At 54.7% G+C, this 14,735-nt stretch overlaps 1 protein-coding gene across 2 annotated transcripts in view; it reads right to left on the minus strand.

Annotated features, from left to right (window-relative positions):
- The window catches only part of LOC119955450 (retinoic acid receptor RXR-alpha-A), an 86,118-nt gene extending 73,174 nt beyond the window's left edge, over nucleotides 1-12,944 (minus strand). For both annotated transcript variants that reach the window (XM_038781634.1, XM_038781635.1), the window contains exon 1: nucleotides 12,683-12,944. In XM_038781634.1, coding sequence (XP_038637562.1) covers nucleotides 12,683-12,922 — 240 coding nt within the window. In that variant the 5' untranslated portion in view covers nucleotides 12,923-12,944. The remainder of the gene's footprint in view (nucleotides 1-12,682) is intronic.
- Nucleotides 12,945-14,735: the final 1,791 nt, after the last annotated feature.

A 14,735-nucleotide genomic window follows, 5' to 3' on the forward strand; every position in this document is an offset into this window, starting at 1 on the left:
TGGTGGGGTTTCCAGGTATCTGCTCCTCTTGTCCTTCTAGATGGTAGTGGTCGGGGTTTTGGAAGATGCTGCCGAAGGAATTTTGGTGAGTTCCTGCAGTGAATGTTGTAGATGATACCCACTATGTTCGTTGCTGGTGGAGGGATTGAATGTGGAAGGGGGAACAATCAGGCGGGGCTGCTTTGTTCTGGATGGTGTCGAACTTCTTGAGTGTTGCTGGAGCTGCGCTCATCCAGTTATACAGTGACAGACCTGTCCCCACCAGTACTGTACCCCAGTGTTATACAGTGACAGACCCATCCCCACCAGTACTGTACCCCAGTGTTATACCGTAACAGACCTGTCCCCACCAGTACTGTACCCCAGTGTTATACAGTGACAGACCCGTCCCCACCAGTACTGTATCCCAGTGTTATACAGTGACAGACCCGGCCCCACCAGTACTGTACCCCAGTGTTATACAGTAACAGACCCGTCCCCACCAGTACTGTACCCCAGTGTTATACAGTAACTCACTCGTCCCCAACAGTAATGTACCCCAGTGTTATACAGTAACAGACCCGTCCCCACCAGTACCGTATCCCAGTGTTATACAGTAACAGACCCGTCCCCACCAGTACTGTATCCCAGTGTTATACAGTGACAGACCCGGCCCCACCAGTACTGTACCCCAGTGTTATACAGTAACAGACCCGTCCCCACCAGTACTGTACCCCAGTGTTATACAGTAACAGACCCGTCCCCACCAGTACTGTATCCCAGTGTTATACAGTGACAGACCCGTCCCCACCAGTACTGTATCCCAGTGTTATACAGTAACAGACCCGTCCCCACCAGTACTGTACCCCAGTGTTATACAGTGACAGACCCGTCCCCACCAGTACTGTACCCCAGTGTTATACAGTGACAGACCCTTCCCCACCAGTACTGTACCCCAGTGTTATACAGTAACAGACCCGTCCCCACCAGTACTGTATCCCAGTATTATAGTGACAGACCCATCCCCACCAGTACTGTATCCCAGTGTTATACAGTGACAGACCCGGCCCCACCAGTACTGTATCCCAGTGTTATACAGTGACAGACCCATCCCCACCAGTACTGTACCCCAGTGTTATACAGTGACAGACCCGTCCCCACCAGTACTGTACCCCAGTGTTATACAGTGACAGACCCGTCCACACCAGTACTGTACCCGTGTTATACAGTGACAGACCCGGCCCCACCAGTACTGTATCCCAGTATTATACAGTGACAGACCCGTCCCCACCAGTACTGTACCCCAGTGTTATACAGTAACAGACCCGTCCCCACCAGTACTGTACCCCAGTGTTATACAGTGACAGACCCGTCCCCACCAGTACTGTACCCCAGTGTTATACAGTGACAGACCCGTCCCCACCAGTACTGTACCCCAGTGTTATACAGTAACAGACCCGTCCCCACCAGTACTGTATCCCAGTATTATAGTGACAGACCCATCCCCACCAGTACTGTATCCCAGTGTTATACAGTGACAGACCCGGCCCCACCAGTACTGTATCCCAGTGTTATACAGTGACAGACCCATCCCCACCAGTACTGTACCCCAGTGTTATACAGTGACAGACCCGTCCCCACCAGTACTGTACCCCAGTGTTATACAGTGACAGACCCGTCCACACCAGTACTGTACCCGTGTTATACAGTGACAGACCCGGCCCCACCAGTACTGTATCCCAGTGATATACAGTGACAGACCCGTCCCCACCAGTACTGTACGCCAGTGTTATACAGAGACAGACCCGTCCCCACCAGTACTGTACCCCAGTGTTATACAGTGACAGACCCGTCCCCACCAGTACTGTACCCCAGTGTTATACAGTGACAGACCCGTCCCCACCAGTACTGTATCCCAGTGTTATACAGTAACAGACCCGTCCCCACCAGTACTGTACCCCAGTGTTATACAGTGACAGACCCGTCCCCACCAGTACTGTACCCCAGTGTTATACAGTGACAGACCCGTCCCCACCAGTACTGTACCCCAGTGTTATACAGTAACAGACCCGTCCCCACCAGTACTGTATCCCAGTATTATAGTGACAGACCCATCCCCACCAGTACTGTATCCCAGTGTTATACAGTGACAGACCCGGCCCCACCAGTACTGTATCCCAGTGTTATGCAGTGACAGACCCATCCCCACCAGTACTGTACCCCAGTGTTATACGGTGACAGACCTGGCCCCACCAGTACTGTACCCCAGTGTTATACAGTGACAGACCCGTCCACACCAGTACTGTACCCGTGTTATACAGTAACAGACCCGTCCCCACCAGTACTGTACCCCAGTGTTATACAGTGACAGACTCGTCCCCACCAGTAATGTACCCCAGTGTTATACAGTAACAGACCCGGTGCTATACAGTGACAGACCCGTCCCCACCAGTACTGTACCCCAGTGTTATACAGTGACAGACCCTTCCCCACCAGTACTGTACCCCAGTGTTATACAGTAACAGACCCGTCCCCACCAGTACTGTATCCCAGTATTATAGTGACAGACCCATCCCCACCAGTACTGTATCCCAGTGTTATACAGTGACAGACCCGGCCCCACCAGTACTGTATCCCAGTGTTATGCAGTGACAGACCCATCCCCACCAGTACTGTACCCCAGTGTTATACAGTGACAGACCTGGCCCCACCAGTACTGTACCCCAGTGTTATACAGTGACAGACCCGTCCACACCAGTACTGTACCCGTGTTATACAGTAACAGACCCGTCCCCACCAGTACTGTACCCCAGTGTTATACAGTGACAGACTCGTCCCCACCAGTAATGTACCCCAGTGTTATACAGTAACAGACCCGGTGCTATACAGTGACAGACCCGTCCCCACCAGTACTGTACCCCAGTGTTATACAGTGACAGACCCGTCCCCACCAGTACTGTACCCCAGTGCTATACAGTGACAGACCCGTCCCCACCAGTACTGTACCCCAGTGTTATACAGTGACAGACCCATCCCCACCAGTACTGTATCCCAGTGTTATACAGTGACAGACCCGGCCCCACCAGTACTGTATCCCAGTGTTATACAGTGACAGACCCATCCCCACCAGTACTGTATCCCAGTGTTATACAGTGATAGACCCGTCCCCACCAGTACTGTACCCCAGTGTTATACAGTGACAGACCTGTCCCCACCAGTACTGTACCCCAGTGTTATACAGTAACAGACCCGTCCCTACCAGTACTGTACCCCAGTGTTATACAGTGACAGACCCGGCCCCACCAGTACTGTATCCCAGTGTTATACAGTGACAGACCCGTCCCCACCAGTACTGTACCCGTGTTATACAGTAACAGACCCGTCCCCACCAGTACTGTACCCCAGTGTTATACAGTGACAGACTCGTCCCCACCAGTAATGTACCCCAGTGTTATACAGTAACAGACCCGTCCCCACCAGTACTGTATCCCAGTATTATAGTGACAGACCCATCCCCACCAGTACTGTATCCCAGTGTTATACAGTGACAGACCCGGCCCCACCAGTACTGTATCCCAGTGTTATACAGTGACAGACCCATCCCCACCAGTACTGTATCCCAGTGTTATACAGTGATAGACCCGGCCCCACCAGTACTGTACCCCAGTGTTATACAGTGACAGACCTGTCCCCACCAGTACTGTACCCCAGTGTTATACAGTAACAGACCCGTCCCCACCAGTACTGTACCCCAGTGTTATACAGTGACAGACCCGTCCCCACCAGTACTGTACCCCAGTGTTATACAGTGACAGACCCGTCCCCACCAGTACTGTACCCCAGTGTTATAGTGACAGACCCGTCCCCACCAGTACTGTACCCCAGTGTTATACAGTGACAGACCCGTCCCCACCAGTACTGTGCCCCAGTGTTATGCAGTGACAGACCCATCCCCACCAGTACTGTACCGCAGTGTTATACAGTGATAGACCCGTCCCCACCAGTACTGTACCGCAGTGTTATACAGTGACAGACCCATCCCCACCAGTACTGTACCCCAGTGTTATACAGTGACAGACCCATCCCCACCAGTACTGTACCCCAGTGTTATACAGTGACAGACCCGTCCCCACCAGTACTGTACCCCAGTGTTATACAGTGACAGACCCATCCCCACCAGTACTGTATCCCAGTGTTATACAGTGACAGACCCATCCCCACCAGTACTGTACCCCAGTGTTATACAGTGATAGATCGTGTCCACCAGTACCGTACCTCAGCACTGGGCTAAATCGCTGGCTTTGAAAGCAGACCAAGCAGGCCAGCAGCACGGTTCGATTCCCGTAACAGCCTCCCCGAACAGGCGCCGGAATGTGGCGACTAGGGGCTTTTCACAGTAACTTCATTTGAAGCCTACTCGTGACAATAAGCGATTTTCATTCCATTTCAGTGTTGTACAAAGCAATATGGACTCTCCTGAAAAAGTCCAGTTTAGTTCAACGTAGCCTGGAATTGCTCACAGATCCTGTAGAACACTGAGCCCGAGAATTTAATGCAGTTTGCACCAAATCCTCACATTTCAAAGAAAATGAAATAAAAGCTCGCTATCAACTTGCTGCTTTAATTCATATCTCAATGTGCAATTGTTCAAGCACATACAGTGGGGAGTTCACAAAAAGACAATTAAAGCTGGAAAGGATTGGAATCTTCTTACAGTCTCCTCCAAACTCTCTACCTTAATGAAGGCAGCAAAAACTCTGGAAATTCTACCATTTAAAGAGAGAGGCAGCTGAATGTGGAGGGCTGGGGTTGTGGAGTGTGAGCAGCAGCTCCAGGCAACAAACCTCACCAAGAAACAGGAAGTTGAGGAGAGAGCTGCCTGGGAGGAGATACTGGTGATGCCAGGCAAGATCATCTTGCTGTTGATTAGCAGGAGGCCTTCGCTGGGGCAAGTCTCTAGCTCGCAGGCAGACAGGAAGGCAGCTAATGAAATCCATAAGGGAGCTGTCTGAATCGGCCGCACAGTTTCCTTGGCCGAGGAAACACTCTTGTGTTTATACTGCTGACCTCATGTCAGCTTCCATACACAGTCCCATGACTGTCATTCTGAATGTAACAGTTAAGAGAGCCCAGGGATGGAGGCTGTAACGGGAGAGGAGGGAGGAGCAGAGTCTCCTCAATGTCTCCCAGCCTCAAATACTCCTACAGTCTCAGCGTTCCCAACACCGGCATTGAAGTAACCTATTATTGGGGTGCAGGGGTGGGGGCAGTGGGATGGGGAGGGGCAGTGCGATGGGGGTGGGGCAGTGGGATGGGGCTGTGGGATGGGGAGGGGCAGTGGGATGGGGTTGGGGCAGCGGGATGGGGTTGGGGCAGCGGGATGGGGGTGGGGCAGTGGGATGGGGGTGGGGCTGTGGGATGGGGGAGGGGCAGTGGGATGGGGGAGGGGCAGTGGGATGGGGAGGGGGAGGGGCAGCGGGATGGGGCAGGGGCAGTGGGATGGGGGAGGGGCAGTGGGATGGGGAGGGGCAGTGGGATGGGGGTGGGGCAGTGGGATGGGGGAGGGGCAGTGGGATGGGGGAGGGGCAGTGGGATGGGGGAGGGGCAGTGGGATGGGGGAGGGGCAGTGGGATGGGGAGGGGCAGTGGGATGGGGGTGGGGCAGTGGGATGGGGGAGGGGCAGTGGGATGGGGGAGGGGCAGTGGGATGGGGGAGGGGCAGTGGGATGGGGAGGGGCAGCGGGATGGGGAGGGGCAGCGGGATGGGGGTGGGGCAGAGGGATGGGGAGGGGCAGAGGGATGGGGAGGGGCAGTGGGATGGGGAGGGGCAGTGGGATGGAGGAGGGGAAGTGGGATGGGGAGGGGCAGTGGGATGGGGAGGGGCAGTGGGATGGGGGTGGGGCAGAGGGATTGGGAGGGGCAGTGGGATGGGGAGGGGCAGCGGGATGGGGGTGGGGCAGTGGGATGGGGAGGGGCAGTGGGATGGGGAGGGGCAGTGGGATGGGGGAGGGGCAGTGGGATAGGGAGGGGCAGTAGGATGGAATGGGGCAGTAGGATGGGGGAGGGGCAGTGGGATGGGGGAGGGGCAGTGGGATGGGGAAGGGGCAGTGGGATGGGGAGGGGCAGTGGGATGGGGAGGGGCAGTGGGATGGGGAGGGGCAGTGGGATGGGGAGGAGCAGTGGGATGGGGAGGGGCAGTGGGATGGGGGAGGGGCAGTGGGATGGGGGAGGGGCAGTGGGATGGGGAGGGGCAGTGGGATGGTGGTGGGGCAGAGGGATGGGATGGGGCAGCGGGATGGGGAGGGGCAGCGGGATGGGGGTGGGGCAGTGGGATGGGGGTGGGGCAGTGGGATGGGGTGGGGCAGCGGGATGGGGGTGGGGCAGCGGGATGGGGGAGGGGCAATGGGATGGGGGAGGGGCAGTGGGATGGGGGAGGGGCAGTGGTATGGGGGCAGTGGGATGGGGAGGGGCAGTGGGATGGGGGTGGGGCAGTGGGATGGGGGAGGGGCAGTGGGATGGGGGAGGGGCAGTGGGATGGGGGAGGGGCAGTGGGATGGGGGAGGGGGCAGTGGGATGGGGAGGGGGCAGTGGGATGGGGGAGGGGCAGTGGGATGGGCAATGGGATGGGGAGGGGCAGTGGGATGGGGGAGGGGCAGTGGGATGGGGGAGGGGCAGTGGGATGGGGAGGGGCAGTGGGATTGGGAGGGGCAGTGGGATGGGGGAGGGGCAGTGGGATGGGGAGGGGCAGTGGGATGGGGGAGGGGCAGTGGGATGGTGGAGGGGCAGTGGGATGGGGGAGGGGCAGTGGGATGGGGGAGGGGCAGTGGGATGGGGGAGGGGCAGTGGGATGGGGGAGGGGCAGTGGGATGGGGGAGGGGCAGTGGGATGGGGAGGGGCAGTGGGATGGGGGAGGGGCAGTGGGATGGGGAGGGGCAGTGGGATGGGGGAGGGGCAGTGGGATGGTGGAGGGGCAGTGGGATGGGGGAGGGGCAGTGGGATGGGGGAGGGGCAGTGGGATGGGGGAGGGGCAGTGGGATGGGGGTGTGGACTGTGGTTTACTCTGTTTACCAATTCAGGTCCAGCAGGTGCTGATGGGGATGGTCAGCGTCTGCTGCAGTGCCTTCTGGATCATTCTGTGGCTACCAGGGCAGGTCATAGACTAGAAATCCTACAACGAGTTAACTCACCTCCTGATTCTCCAAGTTACACCATGTACAAGGCACAAGTCAGGAGTGTGATGGAATACTCTCCACTTGCCTGGATGAGAGCGGCTCCAACAACACTCAAGAAGCTCAACCAGGACAAACCAGCCGCTTGATTGCTCCCCCTTGCACAAACATTCAAACCCTTCACCACGACAGAGACAGCCGTGTGTACAATCTACAAGATGCACTACAGGAACTCACCTCCCAAACCCACAACCACTACCATCTAAAAGGACAAGTGCAGCAGATACCTGGGAACCCCACCACCTGGTGGGTACCCTTAATCTTTATCATTATTGTCACAAGTAGGCTGACATTAACACTGCAATGAAGTCCCTGTGAAAAGCCCCTAGTCGCCACATTTCGGCACCTGTTCAGGTACACAGAAGGAGAATTCAGAATGTCCAAATTACAAACATGTCTTTCAGGTGTTTGTGGGAGGAAACCGGAGCACCTGGAGGGAACCCACGCAGACACGGGAATCGAATCTTGGACCTTGGTGCTGTGAAGCAGTCACTCACCACTCTGACTTGGAAATATACCGGCCGTTCCTTCACTGTCGCTGGGTCAAAATCCTGGAACTCCCTCCCTAACAGCACTGTGGGTGTACCTGCATCACATGGACTGCAGCGGTTCAAGAAGGCAGCTCACCACCACCTTCTGAAGGGCAGTTAGGAATGGGCAATAAATGCTGGCCTAACCAGCAATGCCCTCATCCCGTAAATGATTTTTTTTTTAATACTCTGCTGTGGCCGTACTTCATGAAGAACTGAGAGATTCAAAACCTCAATGTCTGCCCTGGGTCAGTGGTTGGTGTGTCTGTGAAAGGAACTTACTGCTGATTGTTTAAACTTCCTCGGCTTCTGAAGGTCGAATTTACCCAGCTTGTATGAAAGACAGTGAGTCGTTCAAATGATGAACATCATCTGTTATTTCTCAGACTTCCCAGAAGTCTGTCAACATCGTCACTCAATAAGGATGTGGGCTGAATGTGAAAAAGAATCAATGATGCGTTGCCCCTTGTAGCTAACAGGAGCAGTAATCCTGCTTCTGATTGGAAGGTCAATGCCACCTGGACCTTGTATCTTGATGTCTGATTGATGAAGGATCACTGGCTGGAGCCAATCGAGGTCACCTGTAATATGTTAATCACAGTTCCAATTTTGAAAGTCCCATCGAGGCTTGAACGTGGGCTGTAACTGACCGGCAGTCTGGATTCAGACCACCGACTTCCCATCGGAATTCTGCCACGTTATCGTTTTCTCAACTTCCATTTCTCGCAAGGGATACCTTTTGTGAATTATTTCTGACCGACAACCTGGCTAAAATTGTGTTTGCAGAAATGCTCAAAATGTCCAGTTTAGTCACACTGCACACATTCCCCCCCCCCCGCCCCCCCGCCGATTGGGCAGGTCTCGGTGCTTGTGCTCCATTTTCACCCCAAACACAAGCATCTGAAAATGTCTGTCAAATGGCGTTTGAGGCTCTGGTTAGTTTGGCGGGCTGCTGCCCACCGGCTGACCCTATCTGTGAAGCCATGTTAAGCCTCAAAATCACCAAAAAGCAGAGCCCAATTAAATGCTCTAAGCATGGCCTGCCTCACATACATGACAACTCGTTCCAATGTCAGATCATGTTTGGTCCACAGGAAGTCAGAGAGTTTTTCATTCTAAATCACCCATGGCCACGCAATCATAAAGAACAAAGAACAAAGAAAATTACAGAACAGGAACAGGTCCTTCGGCCCTCCCAGCCTGCGCCGATCCAGATCCTTTATCTAAACCTGTCTCCTATTTTCCAAGGACTACATCCCTCTGTTCCCGCCCGTTCATATATCTGTCTAGATGCCTCTTAAATGATGCTATCGTGCCCACCTCTACCACCTCCGCTGGCAAAGCGTTCAGGCACCCACCACCCTCTGCGTAAAAAACTTTCCACGCACATCTCCCTTAAACTTTCCCCCTCTCACCTTGAAATCGTGACCCCCTTGTAACTGACACCCCCACTCTTGGGAAATGCTGGTTGCTATCCACCCTGTCCATACCTCTCATAATTTTGCAGACCTCAATCAGGTCCCCCCTCAACCTCCGTCTTTCCAACTAAAACAATCCTAATCTACTCAACCTTTCTTCATAGCTAGCACCCTCCATACCAGGCAACATCCTGGTGAACCTCCTCTGCACCCTCTCCAAGGCATCCACATCCTTCTGGTAATTTGGCGACCAGAACTGCACGCAGTATTCCAAATGTGGCCGAACCAAAGTCCTATACAACTGTAACATGACCTGCCGATTCTTGTACTCAATACTCCGTCCGATGTCTCTGCTCTGTCCCCGCCAACTCCGCTCTGTCCCCGCCCTGTCCCCGCTAACTCCACTGTACCCCAGTGTTATACAGTGACAGACCCGTCCCCACCAATACTGTACCCCAGTGTTATACAGTAACAGACCCATCCCCCCCGTGCTGTACCCCAGTGTTATACAGTGACAGACCGGTCCCCACCAGTACTGTACCCCAGTGTTATACAGTGACAGACCGGTCCCCACCAGTACTGTACCCCAATGTTATACAGTGACAGACCTGTCCCCACCAGTACTGTACCCCAGTGTTATACAGTGACAGACCCGTCCCCACCAGTACTATACCCCAGTGTTATACAGTGACAGACCTGTCCACACCAGTACTGTACCCCAGTGTTATACAGTGACAGACCCGTCCCCACCAGTACTGTATCCCAGTGTTATACAGTGACAGACCCACCCCCTCCAGTACTGTACCCCAGTGTTACACAGTGACAGACCCATCCCCAGCAGTACTGTTCCCCAGTGTTATCCAGTGACAGACCAGTCCCCACCAGTACTGTACCCAAGTGTTATACAGTGACAGACCCATCCCTCCCAGTGCTGGACCCCAGTATTATACCGTGACAGACCCGTCCCCACCAGTACTGTCCCCAGTGTTATACAGTGACAGACCGGTCCCCGCCAGTACTGTACCCCAGTGCTATACAGTGACAGACCCGTCCCCACCAGTACTGTACCCCAGTGTTATACTGTGACAGACCTGCCCCCACCAGTACTGTACCCCAGTGGTATACAGTGACAGACCCGTCCCTTCCAGTACTGTACCCCAGTGTTATACAGTGACAGACCTGCCCCACCAGTACTGTACCCCAGTGTTATACAGTGACAGACCTGCCCCCACCAGTACTGCACCCCAGGGTTATACAGTGACAGGCCAGTCCCCACCAGTACTGTACCCCAGTGTTATACAGTGACTGTCCCGTCCCCACCAGTACTGTACCCCAGTGTTATACAGTGACTGACCCGTCCCCACCAGTACTGTACCCCAGTGTTATACAGTAACAGACCGGTCCCCACCAGTACTGTACCCCAGTGTTATACAGTGACAGACCCATTCCCAGCAGTACTGTACCCGTGTTATACAGTGACAGACCCATCCCCACCAGTACTGTACCCCAGTGTTATTTAGTGACAGACCTGTCCCCACCAGTACTGTACCCCAGTGTTATACAGTAACAGACCCATCCCCACCAATACTGTACCCCAGTGTTATACAGTGACAGACCTGCTCCCACCAGTACTGTACCCAGTGTTATACAGTGACAGACCTGCTCCCACCAGTACTGTACCCCAGTGTTATACAGTGACAGACCTGCTCCCACCAGTACTGTACCCCACTGTTATACAGTAACAGACCCGTCCCCACCAGTACTGTACCCCAGTGTCATACAGTGACTGGCCCATCCCCACCAGTACTGTACCCCAGTGTTATACAGTGACAGACCCGTCCCCACCAGTACTGTACCCCAGTGATATAGTGACAGACCCGTCCCCACCAGTACTGTACCCCAGTGTTATACAGAGACAGACCCGTCCCCACCAGTACTGTACCCCAGTGTTATACAGTGACAGACCCGTCCCCACCAATACTGTATCCCAGTGTGATACTGTGACAGACCCGTCCCCACCTGTACTGTACCGCAGTATTATACAGTGATAGACCTGTCCCCACCAGTACTGTACCCCAGTGTTGTACAGTGACAGACCCGTCCCCACCAGTACTGTACCCCAGCGTTATACAGTGACAGACCCCTCCCCACCAGTACTGTACCCCAGTGTTATACAGTGACAGACCCGTCCCCACCAGTGCTGTACCCCAGTGTTATACAGTGACAGACCCCTCCCCACCAGTACTGTACCCCAGTGTTATACAGTGACAGACCCGTCCCCACCAGTTCTGTACCCCAGTGTTATACAGTGACAGACCCTTCCCCACCAGTGCTGTACCCCAGTGTTATACAGTGACAGACCCGTCCCCACCAGTACTGTACCTCAGTTATACAGTGACAGACCCGTCTCCACCAGTACTGTGCCCTAGTGTTATACAGTGACAGACCCGTCCCCACCAGTACTGTACCCCAGTGTTATACACTGACAGATTTGAGCCTTTTTTGCTCTTTCAGTTGAAGTGGACATGGTTGAAATGCCAATGACACGGCCAACAGGAAGTGGAAGTTAGGGCTGGAGTTAGAGTGGAGGGTGCAACCCAGACAGGAACTGCGTTTACCAAGTATTTCCTGCATATTCGTAAATTCAACAATTTACGAATATGCAGGAATACTTGGTAAAGGCAGTTGCTTCTCCAACACCCTGCCTTACATTTAGACCAGGAAATTACACAATCATAGTTACACAGGAGGGAATAGATCAAAATTATTTTTCAATTCACACACTCCTAGCCAGAGTGGAAGCTCCTGCACCAGCGACATCCTATTCAGCGTTGCATCTTCCTATTATAGAGCTGCCACTGAACCTGGTGCTTTTCTTTCACGTTTTGTAAAACCAACAATAAAAGAGCTTCTATATTCTGTTCAGTTACAGAATTCAGCTGATTCAGAACAACACATGTCAGAGTTATACAATCTCCCATCTCACCTGCAATTCCTGGCCCAGACTCGGTGCTGAATGTACCCTGATTATCCAGGGTCAAGGAGGGGAGCAAGTTACCACAACTAGACTTAGGGTCTGAGACTGGGAGTGAGAATTAGCCAGGATGGCTGTCTCCAGCTCCTGCCCTCTGACCCCAGCTCCTGCCCTCTGACCCCAGCTCCTGCCCTCTGAACCCCAGCTCCTGCCCTCTGAACCCCAGCTCCTGCCCTCTGACCCCAGCTCCTGCCCTCTGAACCCCAGCTCCTTCCCTCTGAACCCCAGCATCTTCCCACTAGTGCCCACGTACAACTTTTAAAGTATTTATCTAATTCTCCTTTGGAAAGTTCCTGTTGAATCTGCTTCCACCGACCGCCCTTTCAGTTAGCATCTCCCAGATCACATCAACTCGTTGTGTAAAAAATGTCTCAGTTCCCCTCTAGTTTGTCAACAATGATAAAGTATGCAATTCCTCAGCTGCCAGTGAATTAATTTTGCCTACAGTACCAGCACTGGAGAGACTGAGCGAGAAAGCTGTTCAGCGACGTACCTGCGGACTATGCCCTCCGTAGCCCATTCTGTGTGATGAAGGGATGGATATTGTATGTGGTCCAAGTGGAGAGCTAATAACGGAGAAGGGAGAGCTCAGTCCATTCACTGGAGAGTTCAAAGTGCTTCTAGGTGAATGTAGCTGTCCAGGGGAGCTGATGGTGGGGCTGACCCCAGACCCCATCATCTGGGGATGAAGAGAAGGTGCATTCATGTCTGCTCCAATGGATTCACAGTTCATTGATACACTCACACAGGATGAAGAGTCTGGAAGAAGTAAAAAGTAAAATATTTCAAAATACTGAACTAAAACGTAACATTAGCTTCATTACATAGCTCGACATTCCACAATACAGGTAGGAGTCTGAATGATGGCAGATCGTAACAGTTAATAATAATAATAATCTTTATTAGTGTCACAATTAGGCTCTTTTCAGGAGATCTTACATGGCCACCAACAACACAGCTTCCAATCTCTCTTTAAATGTGTTTATTCCTCTTTAATCACACTCCGGCGCCTGTTTGGGTACACAGAGGGAGAATTCAGAATGCCCAATTCACCTAACCTGCACGTTTTTGGACTGTGGGAGGAAACCGGAGCACCCGGAGGAAACCCACGCAGACACGGGGAGAGCGTGCAGACTCCGCACAGACAGTGACCCAGCCGGGAATCGAACCTGGCGCTATGAAGCCACAGTGCTAACCACTGTGCTACCTGCCAGCATGTTACTGAATAATAGTAGATGGTACAGTAATATTGCTGAATGCTCTCACATCCCATCACTGGATGGTTTGCACAGAGGCAGAGCATTGGCTGCTTTATACGACTCCACAAAACTCAGATTAGGTCCAAGGAGCATGTTAAACTCTTGCACACATACTGTAACCTTCAGACAATCCTGTACCTCCCCTGCCCATACTGTGTCAACCCCTCCTCCCCTCTCCACACCTGCCAGAAACACCAAACACTCACTCTGATAAAACTATGCAGGTAGATCAAGGTGATTATCAGCAGCACAAGGTCATGACCTCGAACTTGGCCAGTGACCTTTCGCCAATCTCCCACTCTTCAAGCTGCTCATTGCTCTGGGGGTTATCAAGCTGGAAATCACCCAATCAGGAGTGGCTCCACTTTGGAACCGGACACATTCGCTCCCCCCCCCATACCACCACAACTCCGGGGCAGTCCTCTTTCAGGGACTCCTGCAGAGCTGGCCCCACGCAGACACCCCAGGACTGGCCCTGCTCCGGGACCACCCCCCCCCCACCCCCCCAAGGACTGGCCCTGCTCTGGGATCATCACCCCCCCACCCCCCCACCCCCGGCCCAGGACTGGCCCTGCTCTGGGATCATCACCCCCCCACCCCCCCCCCCCCCCCCCCCCCAAGGACTGGCCCTGCTCCGGGACCACTCCCCCCCCCCCCCCCCAAGGACTGGCCCAGCTCCGGGACCACTCCCCCCCCCCCCCCCCCCCCCCCCCAAGGACTGGCCCTGCTCCAGGATCATCACCTCCCGAGGAAAAGCACAGGGGCACGGCGTCACAGGGGCACGGTGGCACAGGGGCACGGTGGCACAGGGGCACGGTGGCACAGGGGCACGGTGGCACAGGGGCACACCGCACAGGGGCACGGCGTCACTGGGGCACGGCGGCACAGGGGCACGGCGTCACAGGGGCACGGTGGCACAGGGGCACGGTGGCACAGGGGCACGCCGCACAGGGGCACGGCGTCACTGGGGCACGGCGGCACAGGGGCACGGCGGCACGGGGCATGGCGTCACAGGGGCACGGCGTCACAGGGGCACGGCGTCACAGGGGCACGGCGTCACAGGGGCACGATGTCACAGGGGCACGGCGTCACAGGGGCACGGCGTCACAGGGGCACGGCGGCACAGGGGCACGGCGTCACTGGGGCACGGCGGCACGGGGCACGGCGTCACAGGGGCACGGCGTCACTGGGGCACGGCGTCACAGGGGCACGGCGTCACTGGGGCACGGCGTCACTGGGGCACGGCGGCACGGGGCACGGCGTCACAGGGGCACGGCGTCACAGGGG

The sequence above is a fragment of the Scyliorhinus canicula genome, chromosome 21 (genome assembly GCF_902713615.1).
Source record: "Scyliorhinus canicula chromosome 21, sScyCan1.1, whole genome shotgun sequence".
NCBI classification, from domain to species: Eukaryota; Metazoa; Chordata; class Chondrichthyes; order Carcharhiniformes; family Scyliorhinidae; genus Scyliorhinus; species Scyliorhinus canicula.